Below are 19,934 nucleotides of genomic sequence, written 5' to 3' on the forward strand. Positions count from 1 at the left end.
AAGCCCTCAAAAACACAGATGGAAAAACACACTGAGGGCTCGTGCAGACTACATGACTTTCAACGTCGTCCGATGGCCGTGCCGTTCACACTACACAACTTGCTGTCTCATGACAGCCGCTGCCTCCCCTCTCCCTTCCAAACATTAGATACCCTCGAGGCAGTCAAGGGACATAAAGTTGTTACCGTGATATAGAGACAGTGCAGTTAAAACTTTATGGATAAAAAATACATTTGTTACAAATTAATAACTCACTACCACTCTGAAACTCTTGCTCCAGTCAATGTTGCTAAGCTGGTCCGCCAACATGTACAGCTGAACCGAAGCCGTGTTTACCGGCTTTTCAGGACCCGCCCTACTCTGCTTCTGACTGGCTAGTAGTCCTCAACTAGGTACTGTGCATGTGCAACTTCCAACTAAGATCTTGTAGAAGTGAGATGCATCACTCCATAGCTAAAACAGAGCATTCAACACACAGGGTAAAAAGAGGTGCTGCAGCAATGTACAGTATGACAACAAATGCTGTTATGGTGTTTTTTGAAAATGAAACCATGAAAACCAATCTGGTACAACCCCTAAATAAAATTATGAACCATAAATAAGCATAATATGACCACTTTAAATTAACACTCTGTGGTGTGGACAGATAAAGACACTTAAAAAGTGTTAAAATAAACTCTGACAGTGATCATTTGGAGATGCTGATTTTACTGTGTAATATTCTGAGATTAATTTTTTTTTTACAATTAACAAGAAAAAAACCCAGATTCTCACAGATTAAGTGGTAAATTTAGGAGAAATATGAGAAAAAGTAGGAAAAATGTTGTCTGAGTTATTTTTAGTCATTAATAATATGAGTCAGTTTAAACATGAGAAAAGAAGCAGAGCTTTCAGGTAGTTAGGCAGATTTGAGGGACTGCAACAAAGCCACTGAAATCATGTGTCAGTTTTTTTATGCTTTTGGTCTTTGAACAGAAGGAAGTATCTCATAGTACTGCTCGGTGAAAGTAGCTTATAGGTTATAGTTGTTATTAACATCTGTATACCTTGCCTTTTATAGAGTACAAGCTGATTGGTTGAGTGTTTTTCTCATAAATTTGTGACTTTTAATATGCGCAGGAATGTCTCTTCTTTGACTTTTCAACAAGTAGATAAGACCTCAGCTTTGTTCAGATCAAAAGTAGGTGTAAAGTAAAATATATTAATTAATTCCTATTTAGAGAAGTTAACTGCCCTATCACTATGTTAACATCTAATCATTTTTGTTTTTATAATCAGATAACGTACACTTCACTATTGCCAATAAGATCAGGTTTATTTCATCATGTAATATCTGCTATTCATCTGTTTTGTTTGTGTGTTTATGTGTGTGTACACACTGTTGTACCAGTACCTGGACACTATATATGCTGTTTATTTATTTAAGTTTCTCAAGGGATGTTATTTAAATGTCCACAACAATGAAATTTTCAGGTTAACTTTGAACATTTCTGCACATTATCATACGTCAGAATTTAGATTTTCAGTACTTTTGTCACTTTTGACATTCTGTTTTTCTTTAGTATTTCTTCTTTTTTTTAATCCCAGTAGTCTACCTTAAAGCTTTGGCCTTTGATCTGTAAAGCTCCTCTCAGTAACTTAACTTTGACATGTCCTTTGTTAAACAATACTAAGACACTTGCTAATGCATTTTTCATTGCACTGGACCTTCAAGAATTCCACCTTAAGAGTATATATTGTATCTTTTTTATGACAATTCAAACTGTCCCAAACCTTTTATTCATGATTCAGCGGTTGTACCTTCTAAAAACCAGACAAACACTTATTTTGACAGTAAGCAGTCTGATTGCATTTGACAGCATATCTGACATGTGATGAACTGCACTTAATTATGTTAATCACAAGTGGGATTAAAGAAATACAAAACAACTTTCACATGTCTATTTTTTTTTATTGCTTTGCAAATTCTGATAAATGTTGTAAGAGGTTAACCTATATTCTAAATACCATCCCTGTTTTGACTGGAAAGTGACTGCTTCAAGTCAAAATGTCTGCTCTTGTTTTTACTACCTATGTATGTCTGAAACATCGTGGACAGAGAGAGACTCTCTCTCTTTCTCTCTCGGTCTCTCTCATGGGATTTGATTAGTTTTCAGATGGAGAAACAAATAGTTAAGATGAGATTGCAGACAGTTACGGTCACCTGCTGCTGTAGCAGCTCAGGGACAATGTACCTGTACCTGTGTGCGAAAGGAAGACATGAAGCAACAAGAGTTTTCATAGTATCGTGCTACATGTGTAAATGTTTTGTATTTAAATTAAAACAGACCCACGGAGTTCTGTTCACTGTGTAAGTAGTCCATCTAAGATAGATTTATAAAAAAATTTTAGACAATAAATCACATTTGGATGTTCACTTTTCCACTTTGTTTGTTGTTTTTTTTTAGCTGTAGCCAAGGTAAAGAAATAATTGACATGCACAACTTTTAAGAAAACATTGATGAGAAATCCTAAATGTGCTTAGAATAATGCTAATAGTTTGAACATCTACACAGATAGTACAGCAAATATTGTTGTTTAAATCGAGTATCCAACTTGACTTAAATCAGCCAGTATTTCATCATTTACTCCATCCTGTTGGTTTTATGTGATTCAGTCTGTTCATAAAATAAGTCGGTCAAAAAGTTTAATGGTGTTTTATCAAAGAATAAAGTATGTATAGAGTTATTTCTTCATCATTCTCATTGAAAATACTTTATGAGTACACTATTTCTAACTGACAACAAAAGATAACACCATTCATTAAATACTTCAACATGACTGACACCATCATTACAGCTAACAATTATAATACACATTTTTTGTACAGATTCTGTGCCCCCATCTCCACATTAGTTAACTATTTGATTAAAAAGTTGAAAGGCTAGATTACTGCTGACCACTGTGTTATATTGCTGTTTGTGAAATGGAAAAAGCTAAATAGTAGTTTGACAGTATGATATTACTATTGTTGACTATTTCTCGTGACTTGTTTTACTTTATCTGCAGCATAACTGCCATGCTTTGTAGATCATGAAGTGTTAAACTGGCAGTTTGGGAGATTGAAGGGACTCCACTCTCAGTCAGGGGATGTTACTGGATCATGTGTTTTCTCTGTCTGATGTGCAAAGCAAAGTAAACAGCCATGGCACCGAGGAGAATAGTTAGGATGACGATACAGACAATTACAGCCACCAAAGGGGTATTGTAGTTCTGAGATGACATACCTGTGTAAGCAGGGAAGAAGAAAAGCATGAAGATAGACGACAATAGTATATGTCATGGGAAAAATAATTCACGTTAAAATCAAATTTGGCCTAGGCCAGTGAAGTGTGAACAGTACATTCAGAATGTCACATATAATGCATATTCTTACCGGAAGAAGACAACAAAGTTTGAATCTCTCCTGAAAAAAATAACCAAAACAGTGGTTAATAATTGACAAGATTCACTTTTTGTGTTAAAGTTCATCAAATTAACTTTCATTACCCAAAATGGCAAATTTTCATTTAATGTGCATATTAGCTTTCTTGCTGAAAGTTAGATAAGAGATTGTTACCCCTCTCGTGTGTACCGCTAGTAGTTTGTCTACCATAAAGGCTGGAAATATGAGGTTACAGCTAGCCTGACTATGTCCAATAATTAAAAAACTCACTAAAGCTAAAGCCTAAAGCTTAAAGATCCAACGAAGTTTAAAGTCAAGGGCAACTGGACTTGGTTGAAGATCTTCAACCAAGTCCAGTTGCCCTTGACTTTGCCCTTGACTTTAACCTTTGTTGGATAACTATGACCTGGATGACTGAGAATCTTCATAGACATCTAAAGCTTAAAGACAATTTATAGTTTTTCAATTTCCAGTCTATATACTAAGCTGATGGCTTCTGGCTGTAGCTTCATCTATGGCATACAGACAAAATAAGATCCCATAAGTAAATATTGTCATTATGGCCCTGGTTCATTTTGAGTGTCCTCTTCAAGAAAAATGACAGCATCTGTTACATACGTTTACATTGTCCAACTGACAATCAACATTGTCTTTGACCAGTGTGACCATGGTCAAGGTGAAGGTCTCTTAACCTTAACAATAGTAATTTTAACCCAAATAATGATCTTTCCCCTAAAACTAACAAGTTGTTTTTGAGTCTAAATCCTTAACCATTGCATGGTCTTCATCATAAAACAGATTTCTTCGTAACGGTTTTGGAAGGCACAAAGAAATGGTATAGTCCTGCCAATAGGGGTGTCAGATCAGAAATCACTTCTATGTGTGCATGGAAAATAACATAGTTTTTTGTTTAATTTGGAGGACTTTTTTTACATATTTTTGTAATAATATATATTTTTTTCTGCTTGCTATGTAAGTTTTTCATTGGGTCAAACAAGAAATACTGATTTGATCGAATCAACCAATCAAATCAATATTTTGCACATTTTAAAGCAATTTCGTTTACTTTAGAATGTGCATGTTTATTCACCATGTATAATTTTATTTTGCCTTAAAGACGCACCAATGCTCTGTTTTCCCACAATAATGGCAGGCGAGGTGACTGTAGTGTTGGTCAGCATATCCTCGACCTCTCTCTTTCTCCTATTGGAACCTCCACAGTTCTGTTCAAAATGAATAAAAGACAATCAAAACTCTGATGTGTGAATTTACTATCCATCTATATCTACCTCTATCTTTAAAAAAATGTTAGGAACTCTGGTGTCTACTCACAGGCAATAATCTGCTACACGAGGACACCTCACAGAGTCTGGTGACGCAGTGCAGGTAGAAAGTGGAAATTGTGAGATTTTTGTGCTCCATGAATCTGAAGGCCTCAAAGGAGAAGTGTGCAACCTGAGATACTCCATTGTGCTCTACCCTAGTTTGTGGGTCACGTGTACACCTTGTGTGAAAAAGAGACAGGTGGTGTGACTGCACACGGGGTATTACAAAGAGCTAGCATGGAGTTGAGTGTCAGAGGAATTGGAAGGTATTATATACTGCTACATATATGTGACTTACCCTACAAAAAGGTCATAATATGTTCTGAGGTTGGGAAATGGACTTGTTGTGGCGTAGCATCTGTCCAGCAGCACGTTGAACCTGCGAGGACAGAGAAGGGGGATTTTAAGTGTCTTTCCGTATTAATGTAACTTCTGGTTCACTGTAAACTATAAAAAGTTAAATACCTTTCTGTTAGATTGCTAGCCTGAACTGCAACATAAATCTTGGTCTTCAGGTTGAGTCCTGATTGCGGGATCGTAAGCTTCTCTTGGTACAGTGCGTCCTGTTCCATGTAAAATAAGAACAAAATCAAGTTTAAAAAAGTTTAATAAGTCAAAATACATATTCTAAAAGCAACAGGTCTTACTTTGTAGAGGTGCATTTTCAGTGTGCTGATGAAGCTACCATTGTTGTCTCTTATGGCAAGATTCACACCTGCTCTGTATTAAATTCAAATAAATTCATAATATGCATTAGAAACTTGGGTGAACCAAATTGTAGCTGAGTCCTGCTTATTCACGTACAGTGGTGGTGTTATTTCTTGACATACTTACACGCTCACTTCAGAGTTGTTCAGGAGATACTGCATCGGGTACAAGCAGGAGAACTTGTACACGATCTGCGGGCGATAGGTGATCATACCTGCAGTGGGGTCTAAAGACGTAACACTGCCAGAGACGTTGACGAACTGGACATTTGAGAAGTCTGCAAACTGTCCACTCCCAACCTGACTGATTATCTTTCAAAAAACAAATATTAGAATATTATTACATATATATTTCACTGAAAATTGTTTAAATCAGTTTTCAGCTTTCTTTTTTGATGCTGGAATACAAGATCCAATCCTTGGTTTTCATGTAATGCCATGCAATACCACTAAAATGTACCACAGAAAACTTTACTGTAGTTTCTGCACTACTGTAATATTTGAGTGTATGTAAAATCTTCTTTTATATCATAGAAAATGCAAGGTAAAGCAATTTTGAAGAATACCTTAAAGTTATTATTGCAAGATGAGATGGAACTGTCATTTATGGGGAATCTGAATTTTAAAACAGGTGGGTCAACGGCCCAGTCAGCAGTCCCAAAACACTGAGGTGTGTTGAACTGATTATTGAGGACCATCAGTGTCTCATTATAAAGAGCTTGGTACATGGGGCAAAGGTAGATTCTCAGGTCCATATACTCAGTGCCACAAATCACAGTTATATCAGAGTTATCTGGAAGAGATTAAAAGAGAGCGTGTAAATCAAACTGCAATGGAAGTGTGAAAATAACAGTTACTAAAGAACATATCAAAGAAAATGCCACAAACCTGGAGGTCTGTTTGTATTGCTGAAAATGCACCGATCCGGTATCTGTGCCTCGGTCCTCAGAATGAGGCCAAGCTGGCACATAAGGATGACCAACTTCATTGTGATGACCTGTGAGAAAAAAAGCAAAACAATGGGAGCCAAGCATTCACTATCTTCTTTCAAGAAGAAAGTGCTTTGAAAGAAATGGCCAAGTCTTTTATGAAAAAAAAACAACAGATCTGCTTTCCTGTACATGAGGGAAAGTCTACAAAGGTATTAGAGTTAGTATTAGAGTTAAGTCCATTATGCAACATACAGTAAACAGTCACTTGAAGAAAAAAGGAAAGACATGCATAAGACTTGGCCGTTTCATGATTTATGCATTGTTATTTTCAAAAGAAAAAATTTGCTTGACACAAGTTACCAACACCCTTCAATTCAGATGCATCTCTGAAAGAAGTGTTCACAATTGATGAAAATATTAGTTGTATTTTGTCATAAACCTATCCTGCATTTTGCTTATCAAAATTGGGAGCTGGCATTATTTACCAGATAATATGTCAAAATTAATTTAGACTCAATGAATCCAGGAACAACATTACAGTATCTGTAAATTGTATTTTTCTTCATTGTTTTAATAGTAAGAAAAATCAAAAAATATTTTACCAATTAAAATCTTTTCATTATATTCTTTTTTACACATTATAAATAAATGTAACCTAAAGTATTAAACTACCAGGAAAAAGAGGTGATCTTATTCTAGGTACTTACCTGTAAGTCTTCTTTTTTTGTCTTGCTATTGGCCACCAGATAGGCGCATTTATACTGTACCACAGGGGCGTGCCAGGGAAGGTCTAAGATGCTAGCGCAACATGAGCTGGACCTTGAATATCTTTTTTTTTTTTGTCTGAATATTTTACATGCAATTTATCTAAAATAAACTTTGACACAGTCCAAGATGCCAACTTCACCCTTCCAGGGTTCCCAAGCCTGTTTTTGGTCTTATTTGTTAGTTGAAAGGATTAATCTTAATGCCATATGTCTGCAACACGGGTGCTTATTAATGCGATGGTATTAATCTCAGCAGAGAGAATTTATTTTTGCTTGTCCTGATCCTCATTGTGATCAGTCAGAAACCTCCACCACGGGAGGTGGTAGCCGGTCAGCATGTTATTTAAAGATAGACATGAAAATGGGTGCTTTTTGTTGAGAGATGAACAAATTCCGTGATACGTAATGGCATTTAAAATTAATAATTTCTTTCATGTACTGAAGACAAAATTGTGTAATTCATAGTTTGCTCACATCATGTGTATTCTACAGGAATAGGGGTGATTACCATCAGGGTATCAGGATTGATTGTCACTTTGTGTCCTCTTGTTGCCACATTTAAAGCAGTCAGCTTTAAACTTAATGTAATGCATTAAAGTAAAGTAATGCATTGGCAATCATCTCACCTTTGGTCTGGCTTTAAATATAACCTTATATGTAATATGAATGCTAGTTTAACAACTGGTAATGATGTTGTGCAAAGGAAAAACACTTGTTTGCTGTTTTTGTCAGAGCGCTGCATAGAAAACCACCACATAAACAATGTTTTTCATAGGGCTCTGAAAAGGGCATCAGTAATCAGATCTCAAGTGTACTTTTTTGAGATCTTATGATGTGATAAGAGTCATTATTGTTCTTCAGAATGTAAGTTTTGTAATGGATCACTGTTTGTTATTGCCTCAGGCTGTAAACTGTAAATAGAAAATGGCAAGGCTGTTTTGTAGAGTGCGAATAAAAGTCTTTTGTGAATCATTGCTACACGAAAGGGACTCCTGAGTTATTTGTGCTCCCTAAAGAACACCATCACAATACACCATGAGGATACAACCTCAAAAAGTTGCCTGTTAGATTACTTTAGACATATCCGATGTCAAATGTTACTTTTAATCTCTCTTTTGTTGTGTATGAGCATTTGTCTTCAGGCTTCGCCACCAGTGTTACTAAGGGCACATTTCTTCAAAAGTTGGACCCAAAAGCAGTAAATATGATCCCCCTTGGAAAATAATGAGACTAACCTGGTACAGGCCTAAACACAAATTTAGGTCAAGACCTATTACGTATTAAAAAGGAGTGGTTCTAGTTAGTGTTTGCTGCAGGTCTTTTAAATATGCAGTTAACACAAATGTAGTTCAAAAAGACGATGACTCACTACTCAGCTTTAAGTGGAGATTGATGACTTTGATTTTGACCATGCTAAGTTTGAGGATTCATTTTACCAAAATGTTTATCTCATCGTCTCATAGCAATGTAGGCCGAAACATAGGCATAGGCCGTCGGATATTTTAATTAGAAAAGAACGTAAGATAGGATGCTGCTGTATCCCTGACATTATGTTGCCTGGGAATGAAAACTTTGCCAAGTAAACCAAGAGGATGTATTGTGAGTTTTGCTGTGATACATGGAATATAAGGTCCAGCTTATCACAGATATGTCAGTATCAGCGTATGTGTTGGTCAATACTGTACTTGATGTTAGTTAAATAAAGTTTAACACTCGAACACAGATTCATTTTTTTAGTCAAGCATTTGAAACTTTCAGTAACACATTTTCCCCCACGACAATCCCTGGAAACATGCTTCCTGTTTTTCCTGTATACGTTAGTCCCATAAGATTTTATCAGCACAGAAGAGCTCCATCTAAAATCCCAATTTGTTTAGGTAATGGCTGAGCTTTACTTTAACATACATCCCTTACACTTTGCAACAATGGCAGACCACAGAAACGTGAGGAATAACAGACTCCATATACTTTTAATGGGAACAAAATCTATGGATGTTTATACTGATACAACAATGGCAGTCATTATAGTCTAAGAGGACAAACTAAGTGTCTTGTATATCTCCTGTAACAAAAAAATCCTTTCATTAAATAATCCTTTCTTAAATAAGTCCTATGAACAATAAGGAGTTGTCAGCATTCTTTAGTTTAGATCAGCTTTTGACTGAAATTAGAACATGCTGTACACTGAGCCACACTATAAAGCACATGCAACACCTGAGCTGTATCATATCATGTTATGACAGTAAAATAGTAAAATAGCCCTTTTAAAAAAAAAAAGTCACATCCGAACACACCTCTTTCATCGATGTACTTTAAATGGTAAACCAATCCAAGGTTTGTTCTAAAACTTTTTGATCTGTGACCCACTTGGTTTTTTGGGGGGGGTTCCACCCTCAGTATCTGTTTTCATATGAATATTCAGTGTTAAAAATATGAGAAATATGAGGTATTAACCAACATTTCAGTTTCCTTTATATTTTTAAAGTTACTTACTGGATATTAATCTGGCCTTTACAGGTGTGGTTTAGATTTTTTCTTCCTCCCAGAATCTGGTTGTGCTTGCACTGACTGGGAAGAGTTATACAGTTGAAGTCTCCTTCAGTGGTGGAAGAAGTATTCCTCCTTAACTCAAGTAAGATTGACAGTAACAAATATATAGGCTACTCCATAAAGAGTTGAGCACTCAAAATTATGTACTACTAAGTTTTAGAATATTTATATTAACTACTTTATATAGTGTTGGGTACCTTAAGATAATGATGGTGGCATAACCCTTGCTTGTGACCTATCGACATCACCAAACTGTTGAATTCTTCATTTGTGATGCTATTCCAGGCTTTTACCGCAGCTTCTTTCAGTTCTTGTTTGTTTCGGGGTGTTTCTCCCTTCAGTCTCCTCTTAAGGAGGTGAAATGCATGCTCTATAGGGTTAAGGTCAGGCGACTGACTTGGCCACTCTAAAACCTTCCACTTTTCCCCCCTGATGAAGTCCTTTGTTTTGTTGGCAGTGTGCTTTGGGTCACTGTCCTGCTGCATGATAAACTTCCTCCCGATTAGTTTCAATGCATTTCTCTATAAATTGGCAGACAAAATGTTTTTTGTACTCTTCTGAATTAATTCTGGTGCTACCATCATCAGTTACATCATAATATTAATGAGCCTGTTCCAGAAGCAGCCATGTACGCCCAAGCCATGACATTACCTTCACCATGCTTCACAGATGAGCTTGTATGTGTAGCGACTGGAGGGTGGGGGTTATATATACACGAAACTAGAATTAGGTCCCTACAACTGAAAAGAACTAATACCTTTATTAGGGAACCAAATAAGCAAGAACAACTACGCCAACACTATCCTACAGGACAGTGTAATAGGTCCTAGAACTGAATGAACAGAGACATGCATCCACAAATATAAAGCTTTATTTATAATTTTCAGTTTGCCAAAATATACTTCATCTATTTTAAATGCATATAACATAGGCCTCACACACACCCATCCATTCACATAAAACCACATGAGGTATTAACAGAACCAATACCTGTAGACTACACTCACCTAAAGGATTATTAGGAACACCTGTTCAATTTCTCATTAATGCAATTATCTAATCAACCAATCACATGGCAGGTGCTTCAATGTATTTACGGGTGTGGTCCTGGTCAAGACAATCTCCTGAACTCCAAACTGAATGTCAGAATGGGAAAGAAAGGTGATTTAAGCAATTTTGAGCGTGGCATGGTTGTTGGTGCCAGACGGGCCGGTCTGAGTATTTCACAATCTGCTCAGTTACTGGGATTTTCACGCACAACCATTTCTAGGGTTTACAAAGAATGGTGTGAAAAGGGAAAAACATCCAGTATGCGGCAGTCCTGTGGCCGAAAATGCCTTGTTGATGCTAGAGGTCAGGAGAATGGGCCGACTGATTCAAGCTGATAGAAGAGCAACTTTGACTGAGATAACTCGTTACAACTGAGGTATGCAGCAAAGCATTTGTGAAGCCACAACACACACAACCTTGAGGCGGTTGGGCTACAACAGCAGAAAACCCCACCGGGTACCACTCATCTCCACTACAAATAGGAATAAGCGGCTACAATTTGCAAGAGCTCACCAAAATTGGACAGTTGAAGACTGGAAAAATGTTGCCTGGTCTGATGAGTCTCGATTTCTGTTGAGACATTCAGATGGTAGAGTCAGAGTCATTTAGAGTCATAGAGTCATTTGGCGTAAACAGAATGAGAACATGGATCCATCGTGCCTTGTTACCACTGTGCAGGCTGGTGGTGGTGGTGTAATGTGTGGGGGATGATTTCTTGGCACACTTTAGGCCCCTTAGTGCCAATTGGGCATCGTTTAAATGCCACGGCCTACCCGAGCATTGTTTCTGACCATGTCCATCCCTTTATGGCCACCATGTACCCATCCTCTGGAGACGAGCGCGCTGGAGATGAGCGCGCACCAACTAAGGCCTCAGCCTAGCCGCTGCACGCTACAAGTAATACAAATTACACTTTATGAACTGCGAAGACCAATAATGCACATTAAACAACAAAAACGCTTACCAATTTTAGAATGGACAATGAACCAGGTTGGGGAATACAATGCTGAACCCCGTGCACCCGCGCCGTGCATGCAAGCTGTGCACTGGAGGTCCAAAAGAATCAATAGATTAGCGTGGAACAATTTTATAAATAAAGTACCACGCGATGACATTTAAGCTACTCACCGTTTGAATGTTTTGCAATGTTCACAGCACGAGCTGGGAGATACCCCTGTTGACTCGTGTATGCACCAATGTGCCAGATGTCTACAAACCAAGACGCAACGATTACACACGAGATGATGAATGAAAGTGCGGTTTATTTTCTCTGTACTCACCGATGGAACACGCAAGATGGGTGCAGATCACCGGGCTTAGGGCCTACACCGTGATCTGTTTGAGTTTGGAGCAGCTCAGGCCGGGCGGAAGCGTGCACCGCTCCCAAGCACTGCTTCCACACGCGTGTGACGTCAGAGGCGGGCAAAAGGGTCAGCCCAGGTGAGGAGACCTCCTTTTAAAGGCTCCGGTGCGTGACGTATACTTACCAGTCGGCATGCGGGCATACTGCCACGTTCGCTTCGGATCATAAGCAGTTCCTTTCTTTTTCCACACTTTGGTAGAAATTAATATTGGTCTCATCAGTCCATAAGATTGTGTTGCAGAACTTTTGCAGCTCATCTCTCTTTGCAAATTTCAATCTGGCCTTCTGATTCCTGCTGATGAGTGGTTTGCATCTTGTGGTGTGGCCTCTATATTTCTGCTCTCTGAGTCTTCTTCGAACTGTGGATTGTGATACCTTCACCCCTGCACTGTGGAGGTCGTTGGTGATGTTTTGGGGATTTTCTTCAATAATAGACAATGACAATAGCTTGCTTTTTTCCCATAGACAGCTCTCTGGTCTTCATGTTGATCCTCTTTAACAGGAAATGCAGTCCTTATAGGTTTGAACCAAGAATGAAAACTTAGATTCGTCATGCAGAACTATTTAATGTTTGGACAGTCAACCTAAAAGGAAAACCTGGGCAACAAGAAACATCTATCAGTCACATCTTCCAGTAGTTTTGCTCACTTGAAAAATGGAGGGGGTTAACACATCTAGACATTGAATACCAATGAGAGCTGAAATTTTGAACACTTGTTCATACTCATCTTTTGATCTTAAACCCAAATGTCTTCAGTGAACAACAAAAACAAAGGAATTTGTACAGTAGTTATGGTATTGTTGTATTGTAGGGCTGCAAAAAATACTTATACTCATTACTGAGTAACTTGTTGATTATTATTATTTAATTAATTAATTAATCAGTCATTTAGTCTAGAAAACCAGGAAAAATGCCCAGGAGCCCCAGGTAGCATATTAAACTTTTTGTCCGACCAAGAGTCCAAAATCCAAAGATATGCAATTTTAAAACAGAGACAGGAAGCAAAGAACCATTTATTGTAGAAGATGGGACCAGAGAATGTTGCATTTTTGCCTGGAAATGACTGAAACCATAAATGACACATCAAAATAGTTGCCAGGAGATTTTAGAGCACCTCATGCTATCATCTGCTGACAAGCTTTATGGAGATGCTGATTGCCTTTTCCAGCTGGACTTCGCACCTGCCCACAGTGCCAAAACGACTACTAACTGGTTTGCTAACCATGGTATTACTGTGATTGACTGGCCAGCCAACTCACCTGAACTAAACCCTATAGAGAATCTATTGGGTATTATCAGGAGGAAAATTAGAGACACCAGTCATAACAATACAGACAAGCTGAAGGCCGCTATCAAAGCAACCTGGCCTTCCATAACACCTCAGCAGTGCCACTGGCTGATTGCCTCCATGCCACGCCACATTGATGCAGTAATTTGTGCAAAAGGAGCCCCGACCAAGTGCTGAGTGCATAAATTATCCTTTTTCAGAACTTTAAAACTTTTCAGAAGTCGACATTTCTATATTATACATTTTTTATTTTAATATTCTAATATTTTGAGATATGGATATGGATATGGAAGATTTCCATGTGCTGTAAGCTGTAGTCACCATGATTAAAACAAAAAAAATAAATGAACATTTTCCACGATATTCTAATTTTATGAGATGCACCTGTATAAAACCAACTTTGTCTGTGTAAATTGGCTAATGTAATGTACTAGTAGTACTTACTATACATGACGTGGGTGGTTACAGTGGTAAAGAGTATTCATACATACAGTGTGCAGCGTGCAGATTTACATGATGAATGGGCACATTCTCCTCCTACATGCTTACACAATACCATTTTCAATGCGGGACTTCTTCTTGTAATGGACAGTCTGAGTCATTGCTAGAAACGACTGTGGAAATCTACAAACAGTATTTTTAATTGGACAATTTCTAGAGGAAGTGGAATTCCTGGAAGCTGATTGGACAGCATCGCTCCTCCTGCGTTCTAGAGTGTTCGGAGAGGGAATGTTGTGGAGGAGGCGCGGCCGCTCCCACACACTGACAGCGGGGACCAGGGACCCGTCGCAACGAGCGTCGCTCAGGGTGAAGCCAGCCTGCAGTATTAAAAACAGCCACTTTTACGACAAGCCGATAAAACCACATATTCTGAATTTAACGGAGGTGAGTATAGCGAGGTGAATAATGTTTTACTGGAACTTTTACTGATCGAGAACTACCAAAATGTTACATTTAGCTAATTAACGTTAAGTACGTTAACTAATCATAGTCTCCAGTGTGAACTGCTGCTGAATTTACGTTAATAATGAGACACAAATGCAAGCTAGCTGACAGTGTTTGCTGTCGTGTGTCGACATCTATTTTCTGTTACTCAAATACAGCTGCACGCCGTAATTTACACCAACTAACGTTACTCTTATTAATTGCTGCTGTAAGCTAAGCTTTTTGTAACCTTAATGTGCATGTTATGGGTAAGTTAACCTATTGGGCATTTGTTTAATGTGAAAAGTTATATAGAGAACGTGGCTTGCAACAAGTATGAAATCAGACTGCGGCTTGCACTTGCAGGATTTGGTTTGCAGCGTTGCTAATATGTGTTGAAGTTATGTATGTGGTCTGCAGAATAGGCCATATATTATTTATGTAGTCTATAGAATAGGTAACGCCTTGCAAATAACGTACAACGTAAAGGTACAAGGAAGTGAAAGGAATGGTCCAGAAAGTTCTCAGCCTCTTAACATGAAGTGACACGCCCTCCTGTGCTGGAGCTGCTTCTGACAGCTGAGCTAATGATGCAGCACACCATGCTGTACTGTTGTTGCTCAGTGGCTGGAAAACATTTTCTTTCATAACCGCTTTTAATAAAAATAGAAAAATCCTAAACTCCCCTTAGCCTCAAACCAAACAGTTTTTTAACAGCTATTAACAATATTGGTTAAACTACTGTATCAACAACAGGATGGATTGCACTAACCTCATGTAGAGCATGAATTTGCATGTTTGTCATTAGCTTCTGTTGTTTGATTTTGCACACAGCTACACACCAAAGACACAAGGCTATCCTGCTATATTGACATGGATTGACTGACATGTTGGCTCGATCATGACCTGTCAAAAAAATATTATTTTTTATTATTGATTAATGGAGTCATCATTTAGACTGTAACATGTCAGGAAATATCTAAAACTAGCTAACTAAATTTGAATGCCTTCAAATGTTTTGTTGTTTTTTTTGAACCAGTGGTTTGAACTGGGATAATGTTGATGTTGACTTTTTTTTAAACTATTAATAACTTTTTATAAAGCACTTTTCAAAACCACGTGCTCTCATTACATGGTTTAACCAGGATTAAATCATTTCAGGACTACAACAAGGTAAATAAAACTAGATAATTAAAATAACACAAAATAAAGGGAACCAACCCAACAATAATATAAGATGAAAACAAACAGATAAATAAGCAAACCCTATCATTTGAGGAGCTGGAAACCCAAAAAATGTTTCCATTTACGCTTGAAAAGTTATGAAACATTCAAATGATTTTCAAAGTAGTTGCGATTTATTTAATAATCATTTTCTGCCAATTTGTCCTGAGAGATCAATCGATTATACGACTCTGCAGCTGAAATGGCCCTATGCTCTATCAGAGGAGCCCCACCCCTCAGTACGAGGGCCATTTCCTAAATTAGTACCTCCCATGTGGCTTGACATTAGGCTAGCATTACAGTTACCATATTGATGGTATGCTACTGTAGCAACAGTAAACATAGGTTCTTGTTCCAATCTTGACCCAAGAAATTACTACATACTGAGTCATCATGATAACTTGGTTGCAGAGTGAAACTAGGAACAAGTCATCAGCCCATTGTCCAGATTTGAAATGGTTTTACTCCGCATATTATCCAGATAACTAGTAAACCCAGCTCTACTTTTTTAGCAATTCAAACCGTACATAATACTTTATAAATATTATATAATAAAATGGCAACTAGCAATGCCCTAAACCCCAAGTTGGCATAATCTAGTTGTTTGTTTTTTGTCTCAAACCCAAATATATTGGGATTAACATGAGAATAAAATTTCAGCTCGATGATAAAATAATGAAATTCAATGAAATGGCAGTTCAGTCTTGTTATCAGGCAGTACAGCAAACCTGCTCCCTGTTGTTGCCATAATAAAGGCAGCCATTGCCAAGCTGTCAAAAGGGAGGAGGCTTGAAAACAGGTGCTATTCACTGAGACAGTTTGTTTACACAGTATGTTTGAGTTGCTCAGTCTCTGATAATAGCCTCATTACCCCATACTACAAATGTGCATCTTGGTAGCCACCCACATTGCTTAAAGAAGACTTAAGTTACTTATCTGTCATATACCCAAATTTTAGTGCCAATAAATCATTAACAGCTGATCATTATGCTATTCTCAGCAACCATGTCCAAGGGACCAGCAGTCGGCATTGACCTTGGCACTACCTACTCCTGTGTAGGAGTGTTTCAGCACGGCAAAGTTGAGATCATTGCCAATGACCAAGGAAACAGGACCACACCCAGTTACGTTGCCTTCACTGACACAGAGAGGCTGATTGGGGATGCAGCCAAGAATCAGGTGGCCTTGAACCCCAACAACACAGTATTCGGTATGAAACAATTTTCCAGACATGTCAAGTATGATTAGTTGTTATCTTTATGTTTCTGCTTATTTATTGCATCTTTTATTTTTTTTCCTTCAGATGCAAAGCGTCTTATTGGACGTCGGTTTGATGACAGCGTTGTCCAGTCAGACATGAAACACTGGCCATTTACAGTCATTAATGATGCTTCACGCCCCAAAGTCAAAGTAGAGTACAAGGGCGAGACCAAGACCTTCTACCCAGAGGAGATCTCCTCCATGGTGCTAATCAAAATGAAGGAGATTGCAGAGGCATACCTTGGGAAGGTACATACACCTTTGTGCTTTTGCTTTTAAAAATTATTCCTTGGAAACGTTTTGTTTTTTTTTGTGTTTACAAAATGAGAGATTTGCATGAGTAATACACACCTCACAAAAGTATATTTTGCAAGTACTCAAACACATTTTATATGCTTCTTCTACAGTATTACTGTGTCCCCTGTTCAACATGGAGTTTTAAACAGAACCCTGCAGAACATGCTGTTTACTACAGTTATAGTGTTGTTTAAATAGACTAGGGATCTGTGAGCTCTAATTTAACTTAATATGATAAAAATACTTTACATTTAATCTTGAAAATGTCATTAATGTCTCATTAAATGCTGTAACTTGCAGACTGTGACAAACGCTGTGGTGACAGTACCTGCCTACTTCAATGACTCTCAGCGCCAGGCCACCAAAGATGCAGGGACCATTTCTGGCCTTAATGTCCTTCGTATTATCAATGAACCCACTGCTGCAGCTATTGCTTATGGCCTGGACAAAAAGGTAAAATAAGTCTTAGGTTACGTTTTTGTTTTTTGCAGAGATAGATACAGTTTTGTTCAAATAAAAAATTCAACTGAATCATCTTAAATTACAGGTTGGATCTGAAAGAAACGTCCTCATCTTTGACCTGGGCGGTGGCACATTCGATGTCTCTATTTTGACTATTGAAGATGGTATTTTTGAGGTCAAGTCCACCGCAGGCGACACACATTTGGGTGGCGAAGACTTTGATAACCGCATGGTCAACCACTTCATCTCCGAGTTCAAACGCAAGTACAAGAAAGACATCAGCGACAACAAGAGAGCGGTGCGTCGTCTGCGCACAGCATGCGAGAGGGCCAAGCGCACTTTGTCATCCAGCACTCAGGCCAGCATTGAAATCTGATTCTCTGTACGAGGGCGTCGATTTCTACACCTCGATCACCAGGGCCCGATTTGAGGAGCTGAACGCAGACCTGTTCCGAGGAACCCTGGAGCCTGTGGAAAAGGCTCTACGTGATGCCAAGATGGACAAGGCCCAAGTCCACGACATCGTCTTAGTGGGAGGCTCCACTCGTATTCCCAAGATCCAGAAGCTGCTGCAGGACTTCTTCAATGGCAAGGAGCTCAATAAGAGCATTAACCCAGACGAAGCAGTGGCCTACGGTGCAGGTATAACCCCTTTATGTCCATAAATATACTGATAACTCATTTGTACTAATAAATAATCCAGACAAGAGTTTGAAGTCCACCTATTTGTTCTGTAGCTGTACAGGCAGCCATCCTGTCAGGAGACAAATCTGAGAATGTGCAGGACCTGCTGCTGCTGGATGTAACCCCCTTGTCTCTGGGCATCGAGACCGCTGGAGGAGTCATGACTGTTCTTATTAAGAGGAACACCACTATCCCCACAAAGCAGACCCAGACGTTTACCACCTACTCAGACAACCAGCCTGGTGTGCTCATTCAGGTATGACCACCACCTTTTCCCCCTGTATTTAGCTGAATTCTTTGTCTCAGAATGTCTTAAATGTTAAATAAATCAGATAAATGATGGGTTGACCTGGCATTTAAACTGCAGGTGTTTGAAGGTGAAAGAGCCATGACCAAGGACAACAACCTTTTGGGGAAATTTGAGCTGGTTGGAATCCCCCCTGCACCCGAGGTGTTCCTCAGATTGAGGTGACCTTTGATATTGACGCCAATGGCATCATGAATGTGTCTGCGGTTGACAAGAGCACCGGGAAGGAGAACAAGATCACAATCACCAATGACAAAGGTAAACTGAAGGAGAACTTTTAAAGCTGTGTCTTAATTGTGAAATTCGACGTATGGTATTCAGCCTTGTGCTCATTTGAAATAAAACCCATCAGGTCGCCTGAGCAAGGAGGACATTGAGCGTATGGTACAGGAAGCAGACAAGTACAAGGCTGAGGATGATTTGCAGAGAGAGAAGGTGACTGCCAAGAATGGTTTAGAGTCGTACGCCTTCAATATGAAGTCCACTGTGGAGGATGAGAAGCTGAAGGGAAAGATCAGTGATGAGGACAAACAGAAGATTGTGGACAAGTGCAACGAGGTCATAAGCTGGCTGGATAGAAACCAGGTATGAACTACTAGGACAGTCCAATTTTGTGGCTGTTAACTTTTGCAGCATAGCTGGTGCCAGATTGATATTTAAATTCCCCTTCTGTTCTCAGTCTGCAGAAAAAGATGAGTTTGAGCATCAGCAGAAGGAGCTGGAGAAGGTGTGTAACCCCATCATGACTAAACTGTACCAGAGTGCAGGTGGGATGCCAGGCGGGATGCCAGGTGGGATGCCGGGCGGCTTCCCCGGAGCTGCTGGTGCTCCTGGAGGTGGAGCATCCTCCGGCCCCACCATCGAGGAGGTCGACTAGACCAGACCAGACCAGACTAGACTTGCATGATGAGCTTGTTCCTTTTCCAAATTTTTTTCTCTGTGACATGGGCGTGAAGGGTGACCACAATCTTAAAATCACAGACGTATAAATTGTTACTTAGAACCATTAACCACGCCTCTTTTGGGATTGTTTTGATATTTTTTGTATATCTGGCTTAAAGCAACACTGTGGCTTTTTTGGTAATAGGGTACTCTCATGTGACCGTGTTTGTGTCAAATTAATCCAGTTAATATTTGTGTTACCACAGTGCGTTTTTCTTTATGAGCTGCTTATGTAGCGGAAATGGTCGCTGTTGCTCAACACTTGCCAAATGAGACAAAATAAAAGTGTTTTTTTGAATTTGGACTCATCACTCATCTTTCCAATACCTTACTATAACAGTTACCATGACATCTATTCTAATTATGGTTAATAGTGGTTAATCAGATAGCTGAATACTGAGCTACTTGCAGCTACTCACTGCAATGT

General features: G+C 38.8%; 2 protein-coding genes across 2 annotated transcripts; one reads left to right on the top strand and one right to left on the bottom strand.

Annotated features, from left to right (window-relative positions):
- Positions 1 to 4,617: 4,617 nt before the first annotated feature.
- LOC119882461 (zona pellucida-like domain-containing protein 1) lies at positions 4,618 to 8,567 on the bottom strand. Its single transcript, XM_038692505.1, has 9 exons — positions 8,525 to 8,567; positions 8,391 to 8,401; positions 6,345 to 6,453; positions 6,023 to 6,249; positions 5,584 to 5,768; positions 5,397 to 5,469; positions 5,215 to 5,312; positions 5,048 to 5,128; positions 4,618 to 4,928 (listed from the first exon to the last, which is right to left on the bottom strand). Exons 1-9 carry the CDS (start codon positions 8,565 to 8,567, stop codon positions 4,733 to 4,735), a joined length of 1,023 nt encoding a protein of 340 aa, XP_038548433.1. The 3' UTR covers positions 4,618 to 4,732.
- A 5,568-nt stretch (positions 8,568 to 14,135) lies between these two features.
- hspa8b (heat shock protein family A (Hsp70) member 8b) lies at positions 14,136 to 19,809 on the top strand. Its single transcript, XM_038693533.1, is given in 11 exon segments — positions 14,136 to 14,292; positions 16,556 to 16,765; positions 16,859 to 17,064; positions 17,413 to 17,565; positions 17,660 to 17,947; positions 17,949 to 18,216; positions 18,312 to 18,514; positions 18,626 to 18,704; positions 18,707 to 18,823; positions 18,918 to 19,150; positions 19,245 to 19,809. Coding segments are annotated over 10 exon segments (1,950 nt in total). The 5' UTR covers positions 14,136 to 14,292; positions 16,556 to 16,560; the 3' UTR covers positions 19,443 to 19,809.
- The last annotated feature ends 125 nt before the right edge of the window (positions 19,810 to 19,934 follow it).

The sequence above is a fragment of the Micropterus salmoides genome, unplaced genomic scaffold, assembly GCF_014851395.1.
Source record: "Micropterus salmoides isolate LMB-PRFRI ecotype aquatic unplaced genomic scaffold, ASM1485139v1 Ms_hic_scaffold_3, whole genome shotgun sequence".
Lineage (NCBI taxonomy): Eukaryota > Metazoa > Chordata > Actinopteri > Centrarchiformes > Centrarchidae > Micropterus > Micropterus salmoides.